The 27,384-nt window shown below is 38.2% G+C and overlaps 1 protein-coding gene, 1 long non-coding RNA gene and 1 pseudogene across 3 annotated transcripts in view; 1 reads left to right on the forward strand and 2 right to left on the reverse strand.

Annotated features, from left to right (window-relative positions):
• The window catches only part of pdk1 (pyruvate dehydrogenase kinase, isozyme 1), an 18,577-nt gene extending 7,667 nt beyond the window's left edge, over positions 1-10,910 (reverse strand). The window contains exons 1-7 of the mRNA XM_678484.8: positions 10,296-10,910; positions 7,456-7,597; positions 7,297-7,368; positions 4,387-4,571; positions 1,422-1,517; positions 473-550; positions 227-303 (exon numbers count right to left, since the gene is read on the reverse strand). Coding sequence (XP_683576.2) covers positions 227-303; positions 473-550; positions 1,422-1,517; positions 4,387-4,571; positions 7,297-7,368; positions 7,456-7,597; positions 10,296-10,398 — 753 coding nt within the window. The 5' untranslated portion in view covers positions 10,399-10,910. The remainder of the gene's footprint in view (positions 1-226; positions 304-472; positions 551-1,421; positions 1,518-4,386; positions 4,572-7,296; positions 7,369-7,455; positions 7,598-10,295) is intronic.
• Positions 10,911-13,934: 3,024 nt separating this feature from the next.
• On the reverse strand, positions 13,935-15,306 carry LOC141376052 (uncharacterized). Its single transcript, XR_012385133.1, has 2 exons — positions 14,342-15,306; positions 13,935-14,265 (listed from the first exon to the last, which is right to left on the reverse strand). It is a non-coding gene; the product is annotated as an uncharacterized lncRNA (long non-coding RNA).
• Positions 14,684-27,095, forward strand: ftr52p (finTRIM family, member 52, pseudogene; annotated as a pseudogene). The gene is made up of 8 exons (NR_137200.1): positions 14,684-15,272; positions 18,216-18,311; positions 18,445-18,678; positions 20,723-20,876; positions 23,678-23,757; positions 24,643-24,901; positions 25,387-25,697; positions 26,782-27,095. The product of NR_137200.1 is annotated as a finTRIM family, member 52, pseudogene (transcript).
• Positions 27,096-27,384: the final 289 nt, after the last annotated feature.

A 27,384-nucleotide genomic window follows, 5' to 3' on the forward strand; every position in this document is an offset into this window, starting at 1 on the left:
ACTTCATTCTAAGCAAAGTCGGACCTTATTGTCCTGATTAAATAATAAAAAAATCAAGGCATGATCATATTTTATTTAGGTCAAATAAGCGTAATCTAGAGGCGTTTCCCTTTCATATAAGCCACTTTTGATACCAAATGATCAACTAGAAGTCTATTTATTATTTGCTGTTCCTAAAACTTGGATAGGCGACAAGACTTTTGTCAGGTAGTGTACTTGAAAATACCTTAAAGAGCTCAAACACCATGTGGTAGAGATGAGATGGTACATAAACCACAGTAACGGGTTTATCTGGTCCTTTAACTGTGGAAAAAAACACACACAAAAAGCTGCAGTTTCACCTCTGATCGATCCATGTGTAATGCGGACTCGTTTAATCATCACTTTCGTTTTTATTTAAAAGTATGTATTAAGACACTCTTCTCTCTCAACTCTGTTTATGACCTTTTGTGAATGTGCAGCAGGAAGTTACCATTAAATTCCTCCAACACTAGCTCGGGCGAGTTCATATAATACCGGTCACACAGGTTTCGGGCATTTTCATAAGCATCTGGAAGAAAAAATAACAGGAAACAGTTTGAAAATTCTCTAAAATGGGGACCTATTATGATGTAAAAAAAAAAAAGGTCTCTGACGTGCCTAGAGTGTGAAGCTTTATCTAAAAATACCACACAAATAATGTTTTATGACTCTGCCACTTTTAACATTTGATCAAAATTGTGCGGTTTTTGGTGACTGTTGCTTTAAATTCAAATGAGATCAAAAAAGGGAGGAGCTATAAATGCCTGTGTGTCAGCATAGCGGCGGGTTCAAAACTCTAATAGCAGACAGCTGCTTCTCACTCAGGGCTGTTTATGCTAATAAGGGAGAGATCATCACCAATGGGCGGGGCTTTCCCCCTCTGATGACACGTACAAAGGGAGAATGACAGCAGACTATATTGGTAACACTTTACAATAAGGTTCATTATTTAATGCATTTGCTAACATGAACTAATCATGAACAACACATGTACAGCATTTATTAATCATAATTGAACATTTACTAATGCATTATTAACGTTCAAGTCCATGCTTGTTAACATTAGTTAATGCACCATGAGTTAACATGAACTAACAATGAACTACTGTATTTTCATTAACTAATGCTAACTAACATGAACAAATACAGTAGAACATGTATTGTTCATGTTAATAAATGCATTAATTAACATTAAATAATGAACCTTATTGTAAAGTGTGACCACTATATTAATCAAGTGTGATTATAAAAAAATAGAATTAATTAATTTTTACCATTAGAGGCTGGCTATATTCACACACTGTTACCACACAAACCCTTATAACAGTGATTTTTATATAATAGGTCCCCTTTAATGCTTTAACTGCTGTTGCGTTTCAAGAATGAAAGGTCATGGTCACCTTTTACCACATCCGTGACCCGACAGCTGGGGTCAATGCTGCCGATCTGTTTGGGATGAGCAGGATTGTCCCTCACCTTTCCTCCGAACAGAAGAGCTGAAAACACACAAACGTCACATCATTGACTGACAATTCTCTTGCTGGTGGTGGAACAATACAGCTCATTGTTTAACGGGTGACAGATCAATCAATGACAGTTTCAGAAATCTGGGGCACTGTCGGTTGTGAAACTCGTAAACATGCCAGCCGGAGCTGCTGGACCAAACTACACTATGAGTGAACCTTCCAGAAGTCCCATTCAAACCACTGACATTTGAGCGGGACCTTGTTATAAAGCACCCTAAATGTGCGTGTGTATGCACTGTGCATTCCTTACATTGCAAGGACCACATGTCCCCACGAGTATATCAATACCAGTCAATTTTGACCTTGCATTTTTATTTTTGGTCTCCATGAGGAAAACAGCTCATAAATCACACAGAATAAAGTATTTTAAAAAGTAAATATGCAGATTATTTCAAGTGAGGGTTGGGTTTAGTGGTAGGGCTATAGAATATACACCCTGTACAGTAAAAACATCATGTCTAAGGGAGGTCCCCATAAAGATGGCTGTAAAAGTGTGCGTTTACGAAAATACAAAAGTGTATAATGACATGGGTATAACCTTGTACTCTAGCAAGGTGGTTTATGAGGACATTCTTTGCGTTCTCGTAACTCAAATAGCTCAAAAATCATACTTAATAGGGTCTTGCCTTAGGTTTATTGTGAGGATTGGGTTTAGGGATAGAAGTGGGCGTTTTTCCACTATAAAATACATTATGCCAATTGAGAGTCCTCATAAACCACCAACATCAAGATATGTGTTGGTTTTGATGGTTTACAATGGCATTTTTTGACCAATGACATAGTTGTACTGCATAACAATGGTTTAAATTCAAAACTCTTTAAAATCATTCGCCACAGGTTTTTCTGTGAGGGTTAGGTTTATGATTAGGTTTATTGCTAGTGGGATAAGTAATATAATAAGTGTGTTTTTACATCATTAAATAAATTATGGCTATTGAGAGTCCTCATAAACCACCAATACCAATATATGTGTGTGTGTTGGTTTTGGTGATTTACAATGACAGCTTTTGTGTATAATAACATAGTTGTACTCCATTATGGTGGTTTACGAGGGCATGACTGATGTCCTTGTAATTCAAAACTCTTTAAAATCATTTGCCACAGGTTTCCTGTTAGGGTTAGGTTTAGGATAGGGTTTATTGCTAGTGGGATAAAGTAATATAATAAGTGTGTTTTTACATCATAAAATACATTATGCCTTTTGAGAGTCCTCATAAACCACCAATACCAATATATATGTGTGTGTGTGTGTGTGTGTGTGTGTGTGTGTGTTGGTTTTGGTGGTTTAAAATAGCATTTTTTTCACCAATGACAGTTGTACTGCATAACAATGGTTTACAAGGACAGGCCTGATGTCCTTGTAATTCAAAACTCTTCAAAATCATTCGCCACAGGTTTCCTGTTAGGTTTAGGATAGGGTTTATTGCTAGTGGGATAAAGTAATATAATAAGTGTGTTTTTACATCATAAAATACATTTTGCCTTTTAAGAGTCCTCATAAACCACCAATACCAATATATATGTGTGTGTGTGTGTGTGTGTATGTGTGTGTGGGTTTTGGTGGTTTAAAAAAAAAATTTTGTCACCAATGACATAGTTGTACTGCATAACAATGGTTTACAAGGACATGCCTGATGTCCTTGTAATTCAAAACTCTTCAAAATCATTCGCCACAGGTTTCCTGTTAGGTTTAGGATAGGGTTTATTGCTAGTGGGATAAAGTAATATAATAAGTGTGTTTTTACATCATAAAATACATTTTGCCTTTTAAGAGTCCTCATAAACCACCAATACCAATATATATGTGTGTGTGTGTGTGTGTGTATGTGTGTGTGGGTTTTGGTGGTTTAAAAAAAAAATTTTGTCACCAATGACATAGTTGTACTGCATAACAATGGTTTACAAGGACATGCCTGATGTCCTTGTAATTCAAAACTCTTCAAAATCATTCGCCACAGGTTTCCTTTATGGGTTAGGTTTAGGATTGGGTTTATTGCTAGTGGGATAAGTAATATAATAAGTGTGTTTTTACATCATAAAACACATTATGCGTACTGAGAGTCCTCATAAACCACCAATATCCAATATATGTGTATGTGTTGGTTTTGGTGGTTTAAAATAGCATTTTTTTTTCACCAATGACATAGTTGTACTGCATAACAATGGTTTACAAAGACATGCCTGATGTCCTAGTAATTCAAAACTCTATAAAATCATTCGCCACAGGTTTCTTGTGAGGGTTAGGTTTAGGATTGGGTTTTTTCCTAGTGGGATAAGTAATATAATAAGTGTGTTTTTACATCATAAAATACATTATGCCTACTGAGAACCCTCATAAACCACCAATACCAATATATGTGTGTGAGTGTTGGTTTTGGTGGTTTACAATGACAGTTTTTGTTTATAATAACATAGTTGTACTCCATTATGGTGGTTTACGAGGGCATGACTGATGTCCTTGTAATTCAAACCCATTCAAAATCATACTTAGGGGTTTCTGACATTCATATTTTGCCTTATGTTTCCTGTAATGTTTCCCAACCCTATTCCTGGAGGCACATCAACAGTACATATTTTGGATATCTCCCTCACCTGACTTATTAACGTCAGGTTTTGGAGTCTCTTCTAATGAGATGAGTTGATTTAGGTGTGTTTGATTAGGAAGAAGTTACAAATATGTACTGTTGGTGTGTCTTCAGGAACATGATTGGGAAATACTGGTTTAGAGCCAGATAATAAAGCAGTTTTTACTGTATAATATACATTAAGTCTTTTGAGAGGCCCTGTAAACCACCAATACCACCATATATGTGTATATGTGTGTTTGTGTGTGTCTCACTGTGCTGGTTCAGGAGCATTCTGATTGAAATCCTGCTCATGTAGAAACGGTCCAGAAAGTACTGCATATTCTGACTGGTGATGGGGTCAGTGCCGTAGGTCTCCTTGTATTCCACAACACCCTGAGCCATGGTGGGCACCACATCATTGTGGCGGTTTCTGATCTTAATCACAGCATCTGTGAAACTAAAACAACAGAGGTTTGTGTTAGTGTGTATTTGTAAGCACAGGTCGGTCATCAGGGTTCCACTGAAAACTTCAATTTAATTAGCTTTTGCATTTATAAATTAGTTTTTATTTTGATACTATTTTTAAAAATGGCTGTATATTTCTGTCGAGTTTTAGTTTGTTTAATTAATGTTATTATGCTGTAAGCAATTCTATTTAGTTTTTGTATGTTTAGTTTTAATTTAAGTAATTCTAGTTAGTAAATCTACAACCGATATACAGCCATATCAAACTGCTTCTCGTGTGATATTGCATTTATACAACAGTTTGACGGTATAATTGTGTATATAAAACATCAAACATGGAGAGTCTCAAAAACCCTTTTGTACGAGGAACTACTTTCTTCCACGTTGGATTCAAATCATAAGCTGACAGTTAAACAGCTGAGCAAGCATCTTTTAAACTTCAGATCTGTAGTGTCTGCTTTTTGCCAAAGAGCTTAGAATGACCCATAGATATATACACTAGATGTCGCCTGGCCTATTGTTGTCTATTGGACGGAATGCGTCAATAGCGCCGCCATCTTGCTACAGGGTAGCGCTCCTTTAAAATGAATGCGGGACCAAGGTACAATGGAGGACTGTGGCCATCCAAAGCCAGAGATATACACATATACACATATATCTATGATCGAGAGTTTTCCTGGATGTTAGTATGTAATTTTTTTTCTAATTACAAAAATTATAATCTTACACCACTTTTCTGCATTCATGGATCAGTGATCGCTGGCATTCCTGACAAAAAGCGTGTGTTTGTGTGTACAGAAACATACTATTCTCCCTTCCTGTTAAATTTAATATAATCCGTGTCCTGAAACACAGCTCCTCTCCTGCTTTCACTTCTCATACTGATGGAGGGAGCGATTCGTTTGTGAATGAATCCCCCGAACGACTCCTTCACTAGCCGACAATAATACAAGTTTCTGGCAGCTCTGCATCTCGTTGTCATTTTCTTTTGCATTGTTTGCTGATTTTATTCAACAAAACTAGCATAAGTCGAGTGTTTAGTGCGAGTTGGAGCTGCTTATGGTGAATGCAGTAAGTGACTGTTATCATCAATACAGTACCTGATTAGCACAAAAGTTCAGAACATACAAAAACAGAAAAAAACTTAATATTACCTTTGAAATGTTCTGCCTTTGTGCTTTGTTTTCTTTGTTTGCTCGTTACTACACCCGTAGACAGCGCTAAAGTCCCGCATCTTCACGTAATAACACTGTCTTGACTAGTGCGGTTGAATGACATTTGTCCTGAGAGCACTGTACCAATGTGGCGGCGCTATTGACGCATGCTGAGGGTCCCTATGCGATATCTAGTGTATATATCTTTGAGAATGACCAAGAGGCGACACTCATTAGAACGTTCCATTGCAACAGCAGCGCCCAGCAACAGCCCCAGATTCCGCCATTTTGGAGTGAAAGCGATCGGCTGTCCATTGGATCTTATTGCTGTTGCGATGGCGAGCAGCTGCTTTGTTTTTTATTTATTTAAAAAGTGCATTAAGGCTGAGATACAACCTGAAAGACGACAATACAACACTTCCTATCACAATCATCAGCACTTTTATTAGTTTATTTTACAGACTTATAATATGCTGTTGATCTATTGGAGTTCTCATTCCAAAATGGCGGCAGCGCCCTCCAGTGGCTGTTTACCATAGATATATACACTAGATATAGCATAGGGACCCTGAGCATGCGTCAATAGCGCCGCCACATTGGTACAGTGCTCCCAGGACAAATGTCATTCAACCGCACTAGTTAAGACAGTGTTATTACGTGAAGATGCGGGACTTTTTTCAGGACATGGATTAGATCAAATTTAACAGGGAGGGTAGATAGTACATTTTTGAACACACAAACACAAGCTTTTTGCCAGGAACACCAGTGCGATCACTGATCCATCAATGTAGAAAAGTGATGTAAAATTATAATTTTCGTATTTAAAAGAAAAATTGCATACTAACATTCAGGAAAACTCCCAATCATAGATATATGTGTATATGTGTATATCTCTGGCTTTAGATGGCCACAGTCCTCCACTGTACCTTGGTCCCGCATTCATTTCAAAGGAGCGCTACCCTGTACCAAGATGGCGGCTCTATTGACGCATTCCGTACAATAGAAAACAATAGGCCAGGCAACATCTAATGTATATATCTATGGCTGTTTACCATATTGCACTAGAGTGTCGCCTCTTGGTGATTCTATGCTCTTTGTTTTTGCTGGCTGTATTTGGGTGGAGTGATACACAAAGGGTAAAGAGGCTGTACGGGTGCTGATATTACTTAAATAAGATCAGATATAAGATCTTAAATAAAATCAGATTTGAGAACCAGACAGTACTGTTGTATAAAAATACATATAAACGCATTTAGATCATTTACTATAATCAGTACAATTGGACTGTGAAGAGACTTTCAACCAGCACAACAACACATTTTCTGAAGACAATCACCTACTGCACCTTTAAGGCAACTGATATGAAACTAAAAACCAAATTCGCTTTAACAAACTTTCTGAAAACCCATGGAAAATGTTCTCTACTACATTTTCGACCTCATAAAATTATCTAGCAACATGTTTTCCTTTTATAAATCAATTGTCCACATCGTGTTTGGTAATGAAGTGATTTTGGTTAGGTTTAGATCTACTTTAAAGTGTTCGTTGTGCATTATCTCTTACTCATGATTGACTGTTTCATCGTCAGCATCCTTGTCCTTGAATTCCAGTATATCCTGAAAACTTTGCATGTACCTACAGAGACGCAACACAAACAAATAATGAGCTAATCTACAGACAAGTATTAGAACAATAAGACTTCGCACATGAATTCCGACTGACCAGCTCTGCACCAGCCGCACTGAAGGAGTTCTCAGAAGGTTGTCAGGAAGCAAGTCGATTTCTTTCATTATATTCGCCAGCCTGACGGGCAGCTCCTGCCTTAAGAATGTAAATGACGTTTTCTCACAGGCGTTCTCCGAACCTGCAGAGAAAAGTGTGCACGGAAAACAACAAGCACAATGAGATCGGTGTTAACTGATACATTTATGTACATTAACTTTACTCCCTTGTTAAGCATTTAGGATTCACCTTTAGATTTTTATGCACTGCTTCATTAAGCTTTGAAACTTTCCCAAACCTTTTGTTTCACATCAATGATTCAGAGCACATATTAAACTGGCACGTAATTTTACCAAACAAGGCTTCACTACAGTTTCGAGCATCAATAGTTCTACACTGGGGGCGATCTGTGTATTTACTACAGTGTATTTGGTATTGATGATGGCATCAGATTGCTGATTAGACTGAAATTGTGAGGATGTTTGCAGGTCTCTGTTCAAAAGAGTTAATCTGTGAAGAGTGTTACGTGTCTACTGTTCTTGTGACCATCTGGTGCTATTATCAAGAGACTAGTTTTGCTGGAGCTCACAGTTGGAGGTGGTTTCCTGTATTGTCTTTTAGTGTGTGTGTGTGTGTGACATCTTACCTAATGATTGTGTTTAAATGCAGTGCTATACCGCCTTAGGGCCCGTTTACACCTGCTATTCAAATGCATTTTGAATCACAAAGGAAGACACGTTCCCATTATATGTTATGTTAAAAACTTATTAAGATATTGTACATATTTACATATACTTCGTTCAATCTCGTCAAATGGTTATTGCTTTAAATATGCGTGACTTTTTGTTAATAAACCTATGTAAGTCTTTAAATAATGGTAAAAATGTATAAAAGTAAATATTATAGTGAATATAAAAACAGGACACATTTTAATGCATGGTGGAACTTGCACTTTTATTGTTTTGACCCACACAAACACACATTTTTTTGTATAAATTAACATTATTAATATACATATTTGTACATACATTTATGTATGCGTGTATACCAAACAAGCAAATGGACAAGTGTGCTATTGTTAAACGGGGACTCCAAAATAATATGAATAGATATGCATTATTTTAGACTTTTAGAATATATATTTTTACAATATTTCTTTTAAGGTTTTACACCACACCAAGACTCAATACCTCATTTTGTGTTTTCAAACACAACCCCTTTTACATCTTAATCTGGCCTACCACATTGATAACTATGTATTTATTTAATTATACTTTTTATATAAAAATATTATTAAAATGGCCTGATTGAAACAGCTCATTTGTAGATGGTTCCTCACATAAACAACAACGTCAGAACCTTCCACAGAGATAAGCTTGTTTATCAGCTGTTTCATAAATGCAGTTACAGTTGCAAAAAAAAACTGTTGAACTCATAACAGTATCTCAAAATAATGTATCCGTGTTATTCTTAAAAATTCTGCTTTATTACTTTTATTTTCTTTTGGTTGTCTGAATGTCCAAAAGTGCAAATATGAAACCAATTTTACCTCAATCTAAAATATTTACCCACAATGTTCGGACTCTTTATAGACCTGCTGTTTGTTTACACTACAGTAAGACTTCATTTGGAAATGTTAGTTAATTATACTAAACTTAACAAAGGAAAAATGCTGGTAAAGCATTTTTTTTTGTTGATGTTTAATAAATTATTACAATACATTTTTTTAACATAACTTCAATAACAAATGTAAAAGCTAGAGAATATTTTATGCAATTCAATTTAATTGGTTTACTCTGAAAATTTATATACAATATAGCAATAAATAATTTTTTGTATTACCCATGAAAAAGAACCCTTTTGTGTTAATATTGTGATATATATATATATATATATATATATATATATATATATATATATATATATATATATATATATATATATACAGTTGAAGTCAGAATCATTAGCACTCTTTAAAACAGTATATCTGATAATGATTTTTCTTTTGGAGAAAGCCTTATTTGCTTTATTTCGGCTGGAATAAAAGCAGTTTATACATTTTTTTTTAAGGTCAAGTCCATTTTATGATCAATGTTATTAGCCCCTTTAAGCTATATTTTAAATGAACAAGTGTGCAATAGTCTACAGACCAAACTATCCTTATACAATAACTTCCCTAATTAACCTAGTTAAGTCTTTAAATGTCACTTTAAGCTGTATAGAAGTGTCCTGAAAAATATCTTGAAAATTATTCTTTCGTCGTCATGGCAAAGCTAAAATAAATCAGTTATTAGGAATGGATTATTATTAGTATTATGAATAGAAATGTGTTGAAAAAAAACTCTGTTAAACAGATTGGGGAAAAATAAACAGGGGGGCTAATAATTCTGACTTCAGCTGTAAATTTACACACATTAAAACTCATTCAAGTCTGAAATTATTACACTAACCCCTAGGAAATTCTGACTTTGTTACTTTTATTTATTTATTTATTTTTTAACCAGAAATGACAGTTTTCTCCAAAAAGATAATAAGATGATGTACAAGAGGCATTGTGTGAAAAAAAAGATATTTCTCAGCTTTTATTTACATTTGAACGAAAAACTTTAAGTCAGAAGGGTTACATTTTTACCTAATGTAATTTCTTAATTGATGAGTTTTGACATACTGATGAGCTATTGGTTTATATTCTGCATTATGAATGCATCTTTTATTTTATTTTTTTATTTCACTTATAACAACCTCAATGTATTCTATTATATGCGATTCAGTAATTTTTCAAACTCTTATTTTCTGTTTAGTTCTAGTGCTGAATTGTGGAAAAGTGAATGCAGTCTTACCAAAATCTATGAACTGCTTCATAGACAGAGGAGAAGGAGAGAATCTGGAGTAGAAGTCGATTTGCTTGGACGCTGCGTTCAGTAAAGTCCTGAAGATCCTCATGTTGGCGTCTTTTTGCGGTTTAATTCTTCAGAAAATCCAGAAATCAGAGTCCTGTAGTGTTTCTGAGCGCATTTTCTCGTCCGAGTATTAAAAACAGCAGAGAATTGTGTACGTTAGACGTTTCTCGTAGCATAAAGTTGACTGTCAGTCATGTCCTCACAGGAAGATATTCAATCTTCTTTGTCACCCAATAAAGCCACTGCAGTCATGACATTAATAATATAACCTTCAAGACACGCGGGTAATCCTGCAGTGATGTGTGTATGTGTGTGTGAACTCATATGAACCGCAGGAGCATCAGTGAACACTGGGCCGCGTTCACATAAACACTGCGATGAAGCCTATAAATAACACTTGCTGAGCCCCGAGGACGCTAAACACTATAGAAAGCCGTAATCTTTGAGGTGTTTCCTCGCTTGGTTATCTGTCTGGTCCGTCAGACTGCTGTAAACAAGCTGACTCGTGCTAATACTGCGCTGAATACTGACTGCAAAGACGTCTCGGTACAGAATAGCGCGTCCACTCTGTTTACTTCCGCCTTGCGTCGTAGAATCACGTGACTTGCAGAGAGAGCGCTAAACCGATTTAACCATATGCTTTTTTACCAAGCGGCAACCTCCTGTTCTCCCGACCCTCGTGAAGCCAATACGGAGGTAACTGAAACTGCAATTTATCGAAATTCCGCTAGTCCTGGCTCCATAATAGAGCACATTTCTATTGACCCCACTGTTAAAATAGCAAACTTTTCAGCAGGAACAAATGTGTTTACAGCCTGGTACAAAAAAAAAAAAAAAACTATTTTGGTTATTATAGCCTAGCTAATATTACTCTTCATGACAACGGTGAGGGGGGTGAATTTTTTTTATAACTCATCCGTTTCCTTTATATTAGGTTATATTAAGTCTGCATAATTAAGGGCGTGGCCACTTGAGTGACAGGTCTCGCTGGTCACTGTCACTTGACCTCAGCTGATTCCGGCTGATTAGCAGCTGAACTCGGCATATACATCGTGTTTTTGTTTTGTTGTTTATGGGTTTACACAGTCAGTTGCCTTTTGGAAATATTCCTTACAATTATCAGATGATATGGCATGCTGTGTCCACTTAATTGTGCTCACAAACCATTCACAAAGCCTCCGTTTCCCAGGCGAGTGAAATTATACACCATCACTTTATTGATATAGGACACAACCAAACACATGTGGTCAGAACACAAACGAGTCACAGGTAATGAAGGTTTTCTCCCATAGAAAAGCCTGTCTAAGCAAAATGCTAGCAGGCGTTTGTAGCTCCGCTTATGCCTCCTTGCCCTTGTTTGGTATTTCCTGGTCGGTGCGATGACACGCGAACAAATGGCGACGGTTCAATAATATCTGGATGCAACCTTTATGATGCAAGCTGAGATTGCATCACTCAGCGATGCAATGTCAGACACAATGCACTCAAATGGAGTGATATACGTCACTGTGACGGGTAGGGTTAGGAGCGGGGTTAGGTGGGTCCATTAAAAAGCATTGGATTGCAGATTGCACTGCACCAGGGCTGCATCCAGACCACTCTCCGACGGTTGGCCACGGCTACTTGTAGCTTCTTTTGGGTTCTTCAGAAACCTATAGGTGACATCACAGATACTACGTCCATATATTTTACAGTCTATGGTTTTAATCCATTCGGACCCATTCATTCCCAAAAAACACTATTTACTCACCCTCAAGTGGTTGCAAATTTCTTATGAGTTTTTTTCTCGATTGAACCCAAAAGAAGAGCTGAAAACCTGTATTTATTGAATTCCATAGAAGAAAAAACAAATACTATGATGCTACAGGTTTCCACTTTTGTGTTCAACAGAAAAAAAAACACTTAAACATGTTTGAAACAAGTAAAGGACCTGAAAATCAAGTTTGTAACCTTTACAAATAAAAGATCAACAATTTGCATTATCTTTTTTTTATTTCATGTTAGTGTAGACCATTTTGTAGGATGTAAACAAAAATATTGGTCCCAACATATTTCCTGTTTTACATTTTTTAATTTCTACAGCTTCTGAGAATCCGAAAAGAGTCACATATTGATAGATAATGTTATGATAGCTCTATCATTAAGCTAAGCTTAAATTGCCTCTTGTTACAGTTATGAAATAGTTTGATAACAAGCAGGAAATGTTCATGGGCCAATAACATGACCACATTGAAATCCATTAAAGTTTTTTCGGCCTCTGTCGTAAATTCGACTTCTTATTAATTAGAAATGATCAGACCGGAGGTTTTGAATATCAAAAAATAGACTTTATTCTTCATAATAAAGCCGAGAAAGAGCAGAGCAGAGCAGACCTCATAGCATTCTCCTCCTGCTCCTTCTAAACTTTCAGTGTGTTTCCAAAATCTTTATACATGTTTTTATGACACACCCCTTTGGGTCTCTTTTTAACTCTTGACCATTTTTGAATAGGTTTTTAGTCTAAGGCAGGGGTCAGCAACTCGCGGCTCTTTAACGTTGCCCTTGTGGCTCCCTGGAGCTTTTTAAAAAATGTTTGAAAATGGAAAAAGGTGGGGGAGGTTAATATATTTTTTTGTTTTAATATGATTTATATAGGAGGACAAACATTTTAACGTTTTCAAATGCTGTAAAAGTGTGTAGAATTAATATTTAATTTCAACATTTCTGTTAGCGAAGATTTGCGTCATAGCCTGCGACACACCTTTCTATCAGCAGGGTGGGATGCCAGGCAGGTGGCTGTTGTAAACAAACCGGGAGATAATAAAGCACGGAAAACCGTTCACAGATGGTGACTACATGAAGGAGTCATTCATCAAAATATTAGAACACCTATTTGCAGACTTCAAAAACAAAACCAAGATAATACAAAAAATTAAAGACATACCTCTCTCCGCTACGACAGTAAAGGAAAGGGCTATTAAAATGGCAGGTAACATCACCGATCAGCAAACCAAGGACATTAATTCAGTGCCCGCATACTCAATTGCCTGTGATGTGACCGCTATTAAACGCGCAGGTATGTGAAGTCCGATGGGCCGCAAGAAGAAATGATCAAATTAATACCACTGAAAGACCAGAGGCTGTGCTGTGTAAATAAACACCAACCACCTGATTTCAGTGGCTATTTAATCGTGAAGGCTCATTATGTATTTTTAGCCAACTTAGTCATTTTTATAGTAGGCTAATATAGCTAATATAGATACATACAGCATGTGTTTCCTTCATTATAAGGTTATATAAGGCTTTACATTTTTTGCGGCTCCAGACATATTTGTTTTTTGGTTTTTTTGGTCCAATATGGCTCTTTCAACATTTTGGGTTGCCGACCCCTGGTCTAAGGGGTCCTGCTATACTTGGCTCTCAGCCCACTAGCTCATGTCAACAGAGATGTTACAGGTCTGTGTCAGCAAAGTATAGATGCAACTTATGCAAAGGAACTAAGTGTTTACATACATTGTTATGATAGGATAATAACTTGATAATATGTTACTCATTCTAACTTCTGACACATATAGCTTCATACATATATGATCAGTGCTTTACATATTCAGTTATTCTACACAATCAGTCACTCAGCCTTCTCCTACTGTTGCTCCTTTGCAGGCATACATATCTTACACAGACATATCACTGTATTTTTAACACAGGCTGGCATGTTTGCTGCAAACCCTACATACATTTTGTGAAAAGAAAATTAACTGCTTTACACTTAGAAAATACTTCATACAGAGAGAATAGAAATCTTCTTCACCTCCTTTATGGAAGTCTTTAAAACAGAGGAAATGCACTTTTACAGGAACACAAAAGAAGATTTATTGAAGAAAGCTGGAAACATGTCACCAGGCCGCCATTTTAAAACACGAAAGCGAGGCTGTGGTGAGAGAAAAAACCCGGAAATTTAGGATTAGAAACGTAACCATTGCAACAAAATGCTGTGGGCTACAAACCTCGAGCTGTTGCCGCAATTTCAAAATGCAAAAATGGAGAATTTAGCTCCAGCTTGCCTCAACAGACTTGTGGGAGCTAAACTAATACAGTGGCTCGTCAAGTGAGATTGGCTACCCCTGGATTAGGGCACAGGGATGAGTCCTTCTGAATGGAACACAGTGAGAGACAAACTAAAATGTTTGCTGTGGAGTTTGATCTTTGTCACTCTGACATCTAGTGGAAGATCTGTGACTGCAGTAAATAGCTGTTTTGAACACATTCCCTCCCGCCTCAGTCACAGAACCAGGAAGTTGTTTCAGCTTTTTAGAGAAAGTGAAAATACAGCATGTGTAAATACAGCAGTGTAAATACAGCGAAATGGCAGAAGTTGGTTTTTCTCAAGACTAGTTCATCTGTCCTGTATGTCTGGATCTACTAAAGGATCCGGTGGCCATTCCGTGTGGACACAGTTACTGTATGAGCTGTGTTACAGATTGCTGGGATCAGGAGGACGAGAAGGGAGTCTACAGCTGCCCTCAATGCAGACAAACATTCAGTCCAAGACCTGCTTTAAATAAAAACTCCATTCTTGCTGAATTAGTGGAGCAACTCCAGAAGACTAAACTCCAAGCTTCTGTTCCTGCTGGACTTGGAGATGTGAAGTGTGACGTTTGCTCTGGAAGAAAACAAAAAGCTGTCAAGTCCTGCCTGGTGTGTCTGAACTCCTACTGTCAAAATCACCTCCAGCAACACGAGAATTTCTTCAAAGGTAAGAGGCACAATCTGATAGATGCTACAGGACGACTCGAGGAGATGATCTGCCCAAAACACAATAAAGCACTGGAAATCTTCTGTCACACGGATGAAGAGTGCATTTGTTACCTGTGTACGATGGACGATCACAAAAACCACGATACAGTCGCAGCTGAAGCAGAGAGGACAACGAAACAGGTATGAACCTGAAAGGTGTTTGTGACCCTGAAGCACAAACCTAGTCATAAGTGTCAGTTTTTGTAAAGATTTACGTGTTATCTAAACAATAAATAAATAAGGTTTCCATTGTTTGTTGGGTAAGGAGAAATATTTGGCTAAAATCTGAGGTCTCAAAAAACTATTGCACCCCTTAGCTAGAGGGCCCTATTATACACCTGGTGCAATGTGGCGTAAGGCGCGACATAATTGTTATTTACTAGTTTCAGCTCCGCGCAAGAGTTGTTTTGACATTTTAAGCCATGCTGTTTAAATAGCAAATACATTTACGCTCATATGTGTGCCCATAGGCGTTCTGGTCTAAAAAGGCAGGCGTGTTTTGGCGCGTTGCTATTTTTAGAACCGATAAAAGTCTGTTCTTTAGACCAGAGCAAAGCCTGTCTATTGTCCGGCGCAGTTGCGCCTCGCTTACACACTGCTTAATACATACAAGATGTAGAGCAATACGCAGATATCTTTACATGAAAAAGAATTAAAATATTAAGGATATATATAGGATATAATAATGATATATATAGGACGTAAACTAATTATTAAAATATTACAAAACATATTATTTTCTAGCCTACATAAATATAAAAACCACTGCCTTCCTACTTTCTTCATCTCGGGAGGCTTTTTCAGTTCATTCAGTTTGCTTTTGTATAATGTTATTATTATTAGCAGTATTATTTATTATATCCATATTTATATTTGATTATTAAAAACAAGCTTAGATTTGCCCACCTGTCAGGTTTTAGACCATATGGGGCACAGCATGTGTTTTAGGATATAACTCAGGTTTTTGAGCACATTTTGTTATTATTGTTCATTTATTTGTTTGCTGGAAATTAGAACTGAATTTAGAAACAGTTATAAAACAGATATTTGCGCTTAACAAACTAAATTAATTATTTATAGGTTAATGGATATCTGTGTGTACAAGGTTTCCCTATCCACGAGAGCGAAAGTGAAAGTAGATTATGAGATGCCTTATCTCTCATTCTCGCGCTGCAGATGCTCTGTTTAACTGTTTTTGTTTTGCTAGTGAAATGCTCAGTTTTTCCACTTACACTTACTTTACATCATGTAAATAGCAAATGTGCCATGGGGCGACGCAGCTGGGTCTTAAAGGGAATGGGAGATGAGACTCTGATTGGTTTATTCTCAAAACACACCTATAACTCATTAAGAAAATAAACTCTACCCTTTTAGACCATGTGCCACGGCGCAAAGTGGATTTTTCCGTCCTTATATTCGCAAAAGTGGATTCTGACACACCCTGAAAGCGTTTGCGCCCTGCGCTATATGCACTTTGCGGATGGACTGTCAAAATAGAGCCCAGAAGGTGCATCTCAAATCGCATACTCATGCACTATTCTGCACCATTTTGTAAGTTGTTCATACTGAAAACTCTAAAAAGAATACGTCCACTTTAAACACCAGGGCCCGGTTTTTCAAAAGTAATCCACTAGGATTTTGGATAAGGGATTGGATCAAATCTTGAAAATGTTTTTTTTTAAAGAAAAAACGGATTATATAATCAGATTAGATCACGTAATCCAATCTTGGTTTTGATCCGGATCAAACCTTTAGTTTGGATTTTTCAGACATTTTTTGTAGGATCTGGATCACTTTGATCCATAAGACCTGGATTAAACTGATCCCATCAGAAGGGTGGATTCAGTGTGGATTTCATGGCTAAAATTTAATGAAAACTTTAAAAATGTATTAAATAATACTATTTTTGGATCATGCAGAGTCTTACGAGATATACTACTTATTCATAAGGTTTTAATTTTATTTGTTCATCCGTCAGGCTATAGTGAGTATAGGCTTTAACGTATTCAGCCTTTCAGTATAGGCCTACAGCAAAGTAGAAAGAGTTTGGCCTCATAAAATAATCCCCCAAACAGCTGTCAAAATTGACCAAAAACAGTACATTTTTTTCTGTCACTAATTGATATATATATTCATCACAATGGAAAATATTTTTCTTTTTAGAATATTTATTAGTGATGCATGCAATGATTACAGAATAACAAAAAAAAAAAAATTGCAAAGAATGGCAATCGCTAATTTTTGAAATCACTTTCAACAATTGCAAAAAGAGACTGAAAGGGCAGAAGCACAGCTTCATCTGGCAGAGGAACAACTGACTCTAACCAAACTGCAGCAAACCAAGGCCAATGACTAGAGATTCGCCTCCTAAAGGCTTTGCTCAGCAAGCTGGTCTCTCCACATCAGATGAGGAAGTCTAAAATTATTGTGGAGTTTTTGACATTCAGTCTTTTTTTTATTTACATCTATATTTGAAACTTATTATAAATATCCTCAATGTACAGTGTTTGTGTTATAGGTCTCAGATGAGCGGACTGCTGGAGGAGGATGGGGTGGTGGTTTTCTTGTTTTTATTATTATTTATTATTATTATTATTATTATTTTAATAATTATCAAATTTTCTTAGTTTTCATTTCAAATAAAAATAAAGTTATATCGGCCCCACACTAGCTATTCTACTTGTCGCTCTTTACATATCTATAGTTCTACATTGTGATGTCCTGTCCTGTTTGAGCTCTGGTTATCCAGATTTAGTGATCCTGAAAAGTTCCTATCCGGATCAGATTGATCCAATCCGATGTTGCTTTGAAAAACTGGCTCAAAAAGTAAGCTGGATTACCTGATCACGGATCGCAAAAACAGGATTACTAAATCTGGATCAATTTTATCCGGATTAAACCTTTTGAAAAACCGGGCCCAGGATGATGCACTTATTCAACCGTTAAAAATAAGTGTGGAATGATGGACACTTCACGCACGCAACAGCAACAGCAACTGCTGATTGTGGATTTCTTTAAAGCTTAAAAATCTCACATCATGAGAAATGTGTCACAGCTCTAGCTCATTATTCGATTTCCCTACAGGTGGTTTTGGAAGAAAGAAGGATTAAGTTCCAGCAGAGAATCCATCAGAGAGAAAGAGACCTTGAGGAGCTCGAACAGGCTATAGAGTCTCATAAGGTGAGATTTGGGGGAGTTTTGAGATTTAGTCTGGATTCTCCTCCAGTGCTCATTTAGTGTTACCGAAGTTTGCTTTGATTCTCAGGTTGTGGGAGTCATGCCTAAGAACTGATTGTGATGTTTGTTGTTGCAGCTTTCTGCGCAGAAAACAGTGGAGGACAGTGAACGGATCTTCAATGAGCTCATCCTTTCTATTGAGAAAGGGCGCTCTGAGGTGACACAACTGATCAGAAATCAGGAAGAGGCTGCAGTGAGTCAAGCTGAAGGATTCATGAAGGAACTGGAGCAGGAGATTTGTGATCTGAAGAGGAAAGATGCTGAACTGGAGCATCTTTCACACACAGAGGATCACATCGGTTTCCTAAAGGTAACATCTGAAATAACGATGGGGAGGGCAAGGTGAAATTGCTGGTTCGTTTTAGGTGTGGTGACCCCTTATAAAGCAGGATTAAGCCGAAGGAAATTGAGTAAGTGAGAGTGTTGTGTTGTCAGTTGTACCAGAAGCCCAGGCCCGGCCCTAACCAATTTGGCGCCCTAGGCAAGATTTCAGGTGGCGCCCCGTCACATCGCAGTAAATTCCACTGCTAGTGTAAAGTCATAAGAAACTAAACAGCTTTTTGATCAACTCCTACAAGCTGGGAAAATGTCAGATAAATATGCCAATGCAATTAACATTATTGCTGAATAGATCTAACATTTACACATTTGCTTGAGGAAGGAATGATGGGGTAGTTACATTAATATTACTATTTTCCAAAACATCTATGCCCTTCCATAACACTAGCTGATGTAAAACTAACAGATAGCACTATAGCTATTTAATGATTAGCAATGTTATGTCATATCTATCAACTTTGGGATGTTAAAATATGGGACAACAAATAGCTTCAAATGATAGAATACATAGCAAACAATAGAAAATATCGACAATAAAATAAAAGGTTTAACCAATTAAAATCAATGGCCTATACAGAAATTAAATAAAGCTATAAAATCTATTTAACTTTTAATTGTATTTGCATATTGATTAAAGTTACTATAGTTATTTAGTGAAGAGCAACAAATGAATCTCTCATTGTGTTTTGTTTGATGACAGAGGTGTTAATGTAAGAATGCACAGATCTATAATGAATGTAGGAATGAAGCATTCGACTACTTTAGTAACTGTTGTGCTCATTTAAGAGAAAATTAGTTGTGTTTAAAATAAAACAAGCAGGATAGAGCAAAAAAAAAAAAAAAAGAAAAAAATAGAAAAAAAGAAGCACTTTTCCGACGGTCCCTTACGGAGAGCTCCACTCCGCGCAAGCTCAGCTCTCCCGGCTAAACGCTTATCCCAGGCTAAACGGAGCAGTGCTCGCAATATCGAGCGAAAAAAAGGGAAAAAGACAGCTGTGAAACATAACCAGCTTTGTCTTTTTGTAGGAAACAAACTTTAGATCTTTTTAGGGTAAGAGGTTTTTGAGTTATTGCCATCTATCACTGAATGTGTGTCAGGAATATTGAAAACAAAACCAACTTGACCCCGCTCATTTCTGGCGCCCCCTGGATGTACAGCGCCCTTAGCATACTGCCTATGCCACTGGCCGGCCCTGCAGAAGCCTAATTCGAGATGTAATGTGACATTTTGAAAAACCAAATTGACCAAAAGAGGAGTTTTGTAGGATTAACATTGGAAGTAGAAGTATCCATATAGTATCCATATAGTATATGGATCCATAGTAATAACTAAAACATATGGTTACCTCAAATGTCCAAAGTTAATACAACAAAATAGATTTCATTTTTTTCTTCTTCAAAAAATACATGTATTTCATTATTCATTTTAAACTGTCATTATCAAGTCAATTGTGAAATATACCAAATTTCGCTGTCAGGAGCTCAAAGACCACAACATCCTCAGTTTCATACAATACTGACACCCACTGGTAAACTGAGAACTTCAAACACCAATTTTTTATGTAAAGCCAAATCCCGCAGGGGTATCAAACTCAGTTCCTGGAGGGCCGCAGCCCTGCACGGTTTAGTTCCAGCTCTGCTTCAACACACTTACCAGTAGGTTTTAAACAAACCTGAATTACTCAATTAGTTTGATTAGGTGTGTTTAATTAGGGTTGGATCTAAACTGTGCAGAGCTGCGGCCCTATAGGACCTGAGTTTGACACCTGTGCCTTAAAGCATTGTTTCAATTCAAGTTACATTGTTCACTGATATCTACATAGTCGGTATGTGGCTTAGGTGAGTAAAAAATATACAGAAAAGGTTTTATATTGTCATTTATAACTCGTTCATAATTGACCATATTTGAACCGGTCTGATTAATAATTACTGATTGCTTATTACAGTGTACAGTGGAAGTTATGTTTCAAGACAATTTGAATAAAAAATGTTTTTAATTAATTTTCTTCTCATAGAGTTTCCAGTCTCTTTCTGAACCTCCTGAATCTACAGATGTGCCTAACTTCAGCTCTATGCAGCCTTTTGATGACATTGGAAGGTCTGTGTTTCAAATGAAAGAAAAACTGGAGAATTTCTGTAGAGAAGACATTGACAAGATGTCTGGCCGAGGTAAAGAGTCCGACAGATATTTTTTCTTATAAATGCGTCTTGCATCAATGCATTATACAGCCATGGAAAAGTTTAAGAGAAATTTTCTCTAAATGTATTGGATTTATTGTTGTTTGAATATTTGTATTATTTTACAAAGGTTTGTTATAAAGTCTGTTTCAAAAACATTCAAATTTTAATTTCTTACATCTTCTAAAGCAGTGGTTCCTAACCTTTTTAGCACCGCGAACCACTCAACACTTGACAACTTTACTGTGAACCACGGTTGTTGGGGTGGGAGGGAGGTGTGCGTAGATTAGGTGACCATCAAACCTTTTTTTCAGATGATGACAACCTGACAAAACATTGCTGCAACTCTGATAGAAGTTTTATTTATGAAAAAAAATTTAAACCATTGCAGTGTTTGGGTGTTCCATGTTTGAGATAGACTACCGAAATGTGTATTCCTTACAAACAGAAAGCTAATCGGTCAGTTCTGGTCACGTGACGCTCTCAGCATTCTGAAACTTTAGCCTTCTAGCTGTTTTTAACTGGGTGCGCCTAGAAGGTCATGCTCCTAGTATGCACCCCTCAAGCCGCGTGCCTCCATTGGAAATAATGAACTTGTGCATGGAAAAGATAGGACCAACTGATACACAGACCGGTACCGGTCCATGGCCCGGGGGTGAGGAACCACTGTTCCAAAGTTAAACCATTGCTGTTGTGCTGTCTAAAAATGTATGTCTGTAAACAATGAATTACTTACTTATTTTGACATGGTAATTTGTTGCCAAATTTCCATTGTATGCTCTTCAATGACAACATTTTAATTTCAAATTTAGAAGAAATACAGTTTACAGAACAAAACACAGATTACAATTTACTCAAGCACAAACATGTATATTAATTCAGGAAAAAAAGAGTTTGCAAATGATGTATAATAGGTATTTAATAATAAACGACAAATATACATATTTGCATTAAAGGCCACCAATCAGCAGTTTGAATGGTAATGTGTGTAGGAATAGTGCAGGGGTGGTCAACCCTGTTCCTGGAGAGCCACCTTCCTGCAGATTTCAGTTGCAACCCATATCAAACACACCTGAACCAATTAATTAGGACCTGAACACCACGTGATAATTACAGGCAGGTGTGTTTGATATGGGTTGCAACTGAAATCTGCAGGAAGGAGGCTCTCCAGGAAAAGGGTTGGCCACCCCTGGAATAGTGTGTGCATAGCCTTATTATTAAGTAAGTAATGTGTATTTATATAGCACATTTATTGTGTATGGCCATACACCCAAAGCGCTTCACAATCATGCCGGGGGGATCCACTTACATCAGGCGTGTCCAAACTACGGCCCGCGGGCCATCTGCGGCCCGCAATCAGTTTTGTGGCGGCCCGCGAGGCTTTTTATAAATATCAATAGAATCTGGCCCGCTATACAAAAATGAACGTAATTCAATAAATAACCACTATTGTCGCTATTACATGCATTCAATTAAGCAGCAGTTCTTGTTATGATCTATCTATCTATCTATCTATCTATCTATCTATCTATCTATCTATCTATCTATCTATCTATCTATCTATCTATCTATCTATCTATCTATCTATCTATCTCTCTATCTATCTATCTATCTATCTATCTATCTATCTATCTATCTATCTATCTATCTATCTATCTATCTATCTATCTATCTATCTATCTATCTACACACAGTTGAAGTCTGAATTATTAGCCCCTCTTTGATTTATTTCTTCTTTTTTAAATATTTCCCAAATGATGTTTAACAGAGCAAGGACATTTTTACCGTATGTCTGATAATATTTTTTCTTCTGGAGAAAGACTTTTGTTTTATTTCGGCTTGAATAAAAAGCGGTTTAAATTTTTTTATGAACCATTTTAAGGTCAAAATTATTGGCCCTTTAACAAACCATTGTTATAAAATAACTTGCCTAATTACCTTAACTTAACTAGTTAACTTGATTAACCTAGTTAAGCCTTTAAATGTCACTTTAAGCTGTATTGAAGTGTCTTAAAAATATCTAGTCAAATATTATTTACTGTCATCATGGCAAAGATAAAATAAATCAGTTATTAGAAATGAGTTACTAAAACTAATATGTTTAGAAATGTGTGAAAAAAAAATTCTTCTCTCCGTTAAACAGAAATTGGGGAAAAAATAAACGGGGGCTAATAATTTAGGGGGGCTAACAATTCTGACTACAACTGTATATATATATATATACGTGTCTGTGTGATGTATGTAAAATTTGGCCCGCGAAAACGTTTGTCTTTTTGCATCTGGCCCTCGGCCCAAAAAGTTTGGACACCCCTGACTTACATGATGCGACAGCAGCCACAGGACAATGGCGCTAGTTTGCTCACCACACACCAGCTATTGGTGGAGTGAAGACACAGAGATAGAGCCAATTCAGTGGATGGGACAAATGGGAGGCCATGATGAGTAAGGACTGATGGAGGGAATTTGGGCAGGACAACGAGGTTAATCTTTATGAGACGTGCCATGGGATTTTTAATAACAGGACCTAAGTTTAACGTCTCATACGAAGGCACACTCACTGTATGGCATCCTCTTCACTATGCTGGGGCATTAGGACTCACACAGACCGCAGGTTGAGTGCCCCTGCTTGCCTCACTAACACCACTTACAACAGCAACCTAGTTTTCCCATGAAAAAGTGAAGCTCTATGAATACTCTCCAGATGCACTGTATGTGCGTTATGTGTCTGAGCACGTGTATTCCAGTAGATACGATCTTCACCTTGTCAAACATGGGCACATCTGTGTTTGCAGGGGCTCCGTCACAAACGGAAAAGGCACACAATGATGGAGAGAAGAAGAAAAGTGATGATGAAGCTCCTGACAACAATGAGGTAGAGTTTGACCCCATCGATCCTCTGACAGAAGTAGGGACGGGCATTGTTTACATTTTTGTCAATACTGGTTCTTATCTATACTGTTATTGATATTATTCTCTATATTTTGATGCAAAAAAAAATGAAATAATGTTGAAAATTATATTACTGTTGACCCTGTTGGTTTTGACAAACAGCAGTCTACAAATACCTGTAAGTACAACAGAAGTAGGTGCATAAAGTAAGGAGACCACAGAACTGCCACTCACTGGATATTTTCTCATTTTTGGTACCATTCTCTGTAAACCCTAGAGATGGTTATGGGTTAAAATCCCAGTAGATCAGCAGTTTCTGAAATACTCAGACCAGCCCATCTGGCACCAACAACCATGCCACGTTCAAAGTCACTTCAATCACCTTTCTTCCCCATTCTGATGCTCGGTTTGAACTGCAGCAGATCGTCTTGACCATGTCTACATGCCTAATTGCGTTGAGTTGCTGCCATGTGATTGGCTGATTGGAAATTTGCATTAACAAGCAGTTGGACAGGTGTACCTAATAAAGTGACTACAATCAACTACTGATTCCAGCGCATCTTTATCTAGTATAAAGTTTGCCGGGGTGAATCAGTTTGATTGCTTGTTCCTGATAAAGTAAGTTGGGTTTGCGGTTGTTGCCCCCAGCTAGAAAGCATCACAGCAATTCCACTATTATGATCCCCCAGAACCGTATTAGCAAAGCTGAACTGGGTCTGTGAGAGAACAGAGCGAGTATGGTTAACTGTCCCATTTGTCCTTAAGCTTATCTGTAGCCTGCTTGACACAATTTTGTACAACAGATTATTGTTACCCATCCTTAGTCAGAAGTGCTGATGTTCACTGAGCTCCTGTCACTGGCCCACAGATGCATCCTGGTGAGGAGGACGAGGAGATCCTGTTTAAGGAGAGAACCAGGTTGTACCACTGGGATGACCAGTGGAAGGACCGTGGCTTTGGGAACATCAAGATCTTCTTCCACCCACTGAAGAAGCGCTACCACGTACTGATGAGGCACGAGCAGTCGCTGAAGGTGTGTGCCAACCATAGCATCAGCAGGGGTAGCCAGCTCACCCCTATGAACACATCTGCCAACTCCCTTACCTGGACAGCCATTGACTACTCCGGTAACATATACATACATTCACATGTCTGTACACACACGTTACCACCTCACACATGCTACACACAACCCTTGCTATGCTACGAACACATACCACCACTGACTTCTCTAGTGACGCACACATTCACACTACACAAACACCACCACTAACTTCTCTAGTAGCACACAGATTCACACCGCCACACACACACTACACTACAAAATCTCAACAGACATACAACAAGCACTGGAGTCACCTACTCGAGATGTGTTTCCTCTTTCACACATACATACGGGAAGTTGAAATTCTGGATGGAAACACCATTCATATATGAACTCAGCTGAGGCAGGTATGTTTCATCCAATGAGGTGATCTGTTAATAAACTGATGGAAACATGTCATGAATAATACCCTCGTGCTAGTTCAGTGGACCAATCGCAGCATCTCGGGTGTAGTTTATGGGTTTTTATAGTTTATACATGACTGTGTGTGTATGTCTCCTCACTCAGAGGGTGATGGGAAGACAAAGCAGCTGGCAGTGAAGTTTAGGACTGCTGATCAGATGAAGAGCTTCAAACGGGTGTTCATGGACTGCCAGAGCCACGCGTTGCTGGTAGAGACACTGTCGCGAGACTCCAACCCCGTGGTGTTCTTCAGCATATCTGTGGATGGAGAGAATGCTGGGAGGATCATCATGGAGCTGTTCGCTCACATTGTGCCCAAGACAGCAGAGAACTTCCGCGCTCTGTGTACAGGAGAGAAAGGTTTCGGCTACAAAGGCTCCATCTTCCATAGGATAGTCCCTGACTTCATGTGTCAGGTAAGTACACACACGCACACACACAAACCCTCACTCATTAACTCACTTTCCTTTGTGGCTTATCATTGTTGGAATAAGGTTACACCTTGACATTGTGTGGACGTTACCACTATGACATCCAACCCAAGCTCATTCTGAAAACGTAGTCCCGCGTTTATTTTTTTCAAGCGAACGCTAAGGGCCGGTGTGACGCTGTTCCCTATCGCGCTTGCCGGCCGGCCGACTGCTTACCTCCTTGTGGAGGGCTTCCCCGCTGCAACCCGTTTGTCCACTCAGCTCACCGTGTACGTCGGCAGGCTCGAGATGCAGAGAGGAGTTGACCACGGCGATCGGTTTCGAGTCCGGGGAAGAGCGGTTCCAGCGATCAGGTAAGACAAAAACAGAATCCCAAAAATTAAGTGAACGAGTTTCGTAACAGGGTGAGAACGCGGTGAAATCCAAAAATGCGGTAGAAAAAAAAATCAGGGCTTTTCTTTTTTTGGACGGCTTTTGTAAACTGTTGCTCGGGTTTAGGGAAGCGAGCGGGCGGGCGTGTCAGTCGGTAAAATTGGTTGGGTTCAGGGAAGAAGGAGGGCGGGTCAGCTTATTGGCCGGTCGCGCAGTCAATCATCAGGTCAGTCGGACAGCGGCCTCTGGTGGGTTCACGCGAGAACAGCGCGGGCGAGAACTGCACTCGCGAGAGGCGTTTGAGATGCGAAAAAGCGCACAACAGCGGCCTCTCGCTGATTCGCAAAAACAAAAACTGCAGCCGTACGTACCGGCCGGGACATATTCCGCGGTCTCCAGAAACATCCGCGGGACTACGTTTCCACTATGAGCCTGGGTTGATGACATCTATCAGATGTTGGATTTTGGTTACTTTCCAACACAACCTAAAATCAACCAAATATCAATGTAATTTGATGTCGTTATTTGAAATATAAAATAACGTTGGCCTTAGACTCTGGCTAGACAGAATTTTGGCCATCTGACGTCATGACCGAAATCAAACCTAATATTAACATCTTATGATGTTGTGTGCCTGCTAGGATGTGTTCTGCTCCTCAGTCTCAGTTTCTGCTGATGTGTTGTTTGCGTGTTTCAGGGCGGTGACATCACCCATCAGAACGGCCGTGGCGGACGCTCCATCTATGGGGATTATTTCGAGGATGAGAGCTTTGAGGTGCGGCACACCGGGCCAGGCATGCTGTCCATGGCCAACTGCGGCAAAGATACCAACAGCTCACGGTTCTTCATCACACTGAAGAACACTGAGCACCTGGACTTCATTCATGTGGTGTTCGGCTTCATCAGGGAGGGCATGAATGTGCTTAGGAGGATTGGTGAGATGGGCAGTAAAGAGGGCAAACCCACACACCGCATTGTCATCCAGGACAGTGGACAGCTGTGAGCCTAGGTGCACACACTTGTACATGTATAATGGACTGGAGGACATTGATCATGATGGTCTACATTAGCGGTGCTCAGAGATGGGAAGTAACTAAGTACAAATACTTCGTTACTCTACTTAAGTAGATTTTTCTGGTATCAGTACTCTACTATTTTCTGACAACTTTCTACTCCTTACATTTTTACACAAATATCTGTACTCTCTACTCCTTACATTTTAATCAGTCTCGTTACTTTCGTTTTCATGTGTTTGGTGGTGCAATCTATTTGATTTCTTGTCATTACGCAATTTGAGCAC

Source organism: Danio rerio, chromosome 9 (assembly GCF_049306965.1).
Source record: "Danio rerio strain Tuebingen ecotype United States chromosome 9, GRCz12tu, whole genome shotgun sequence".
NCBI classification, from domain to species: Eukaryota; Metazoa; Chordata; class Actinopteri; order Cypriniformes; family Danionidae; genus Danio; species Danio rerio.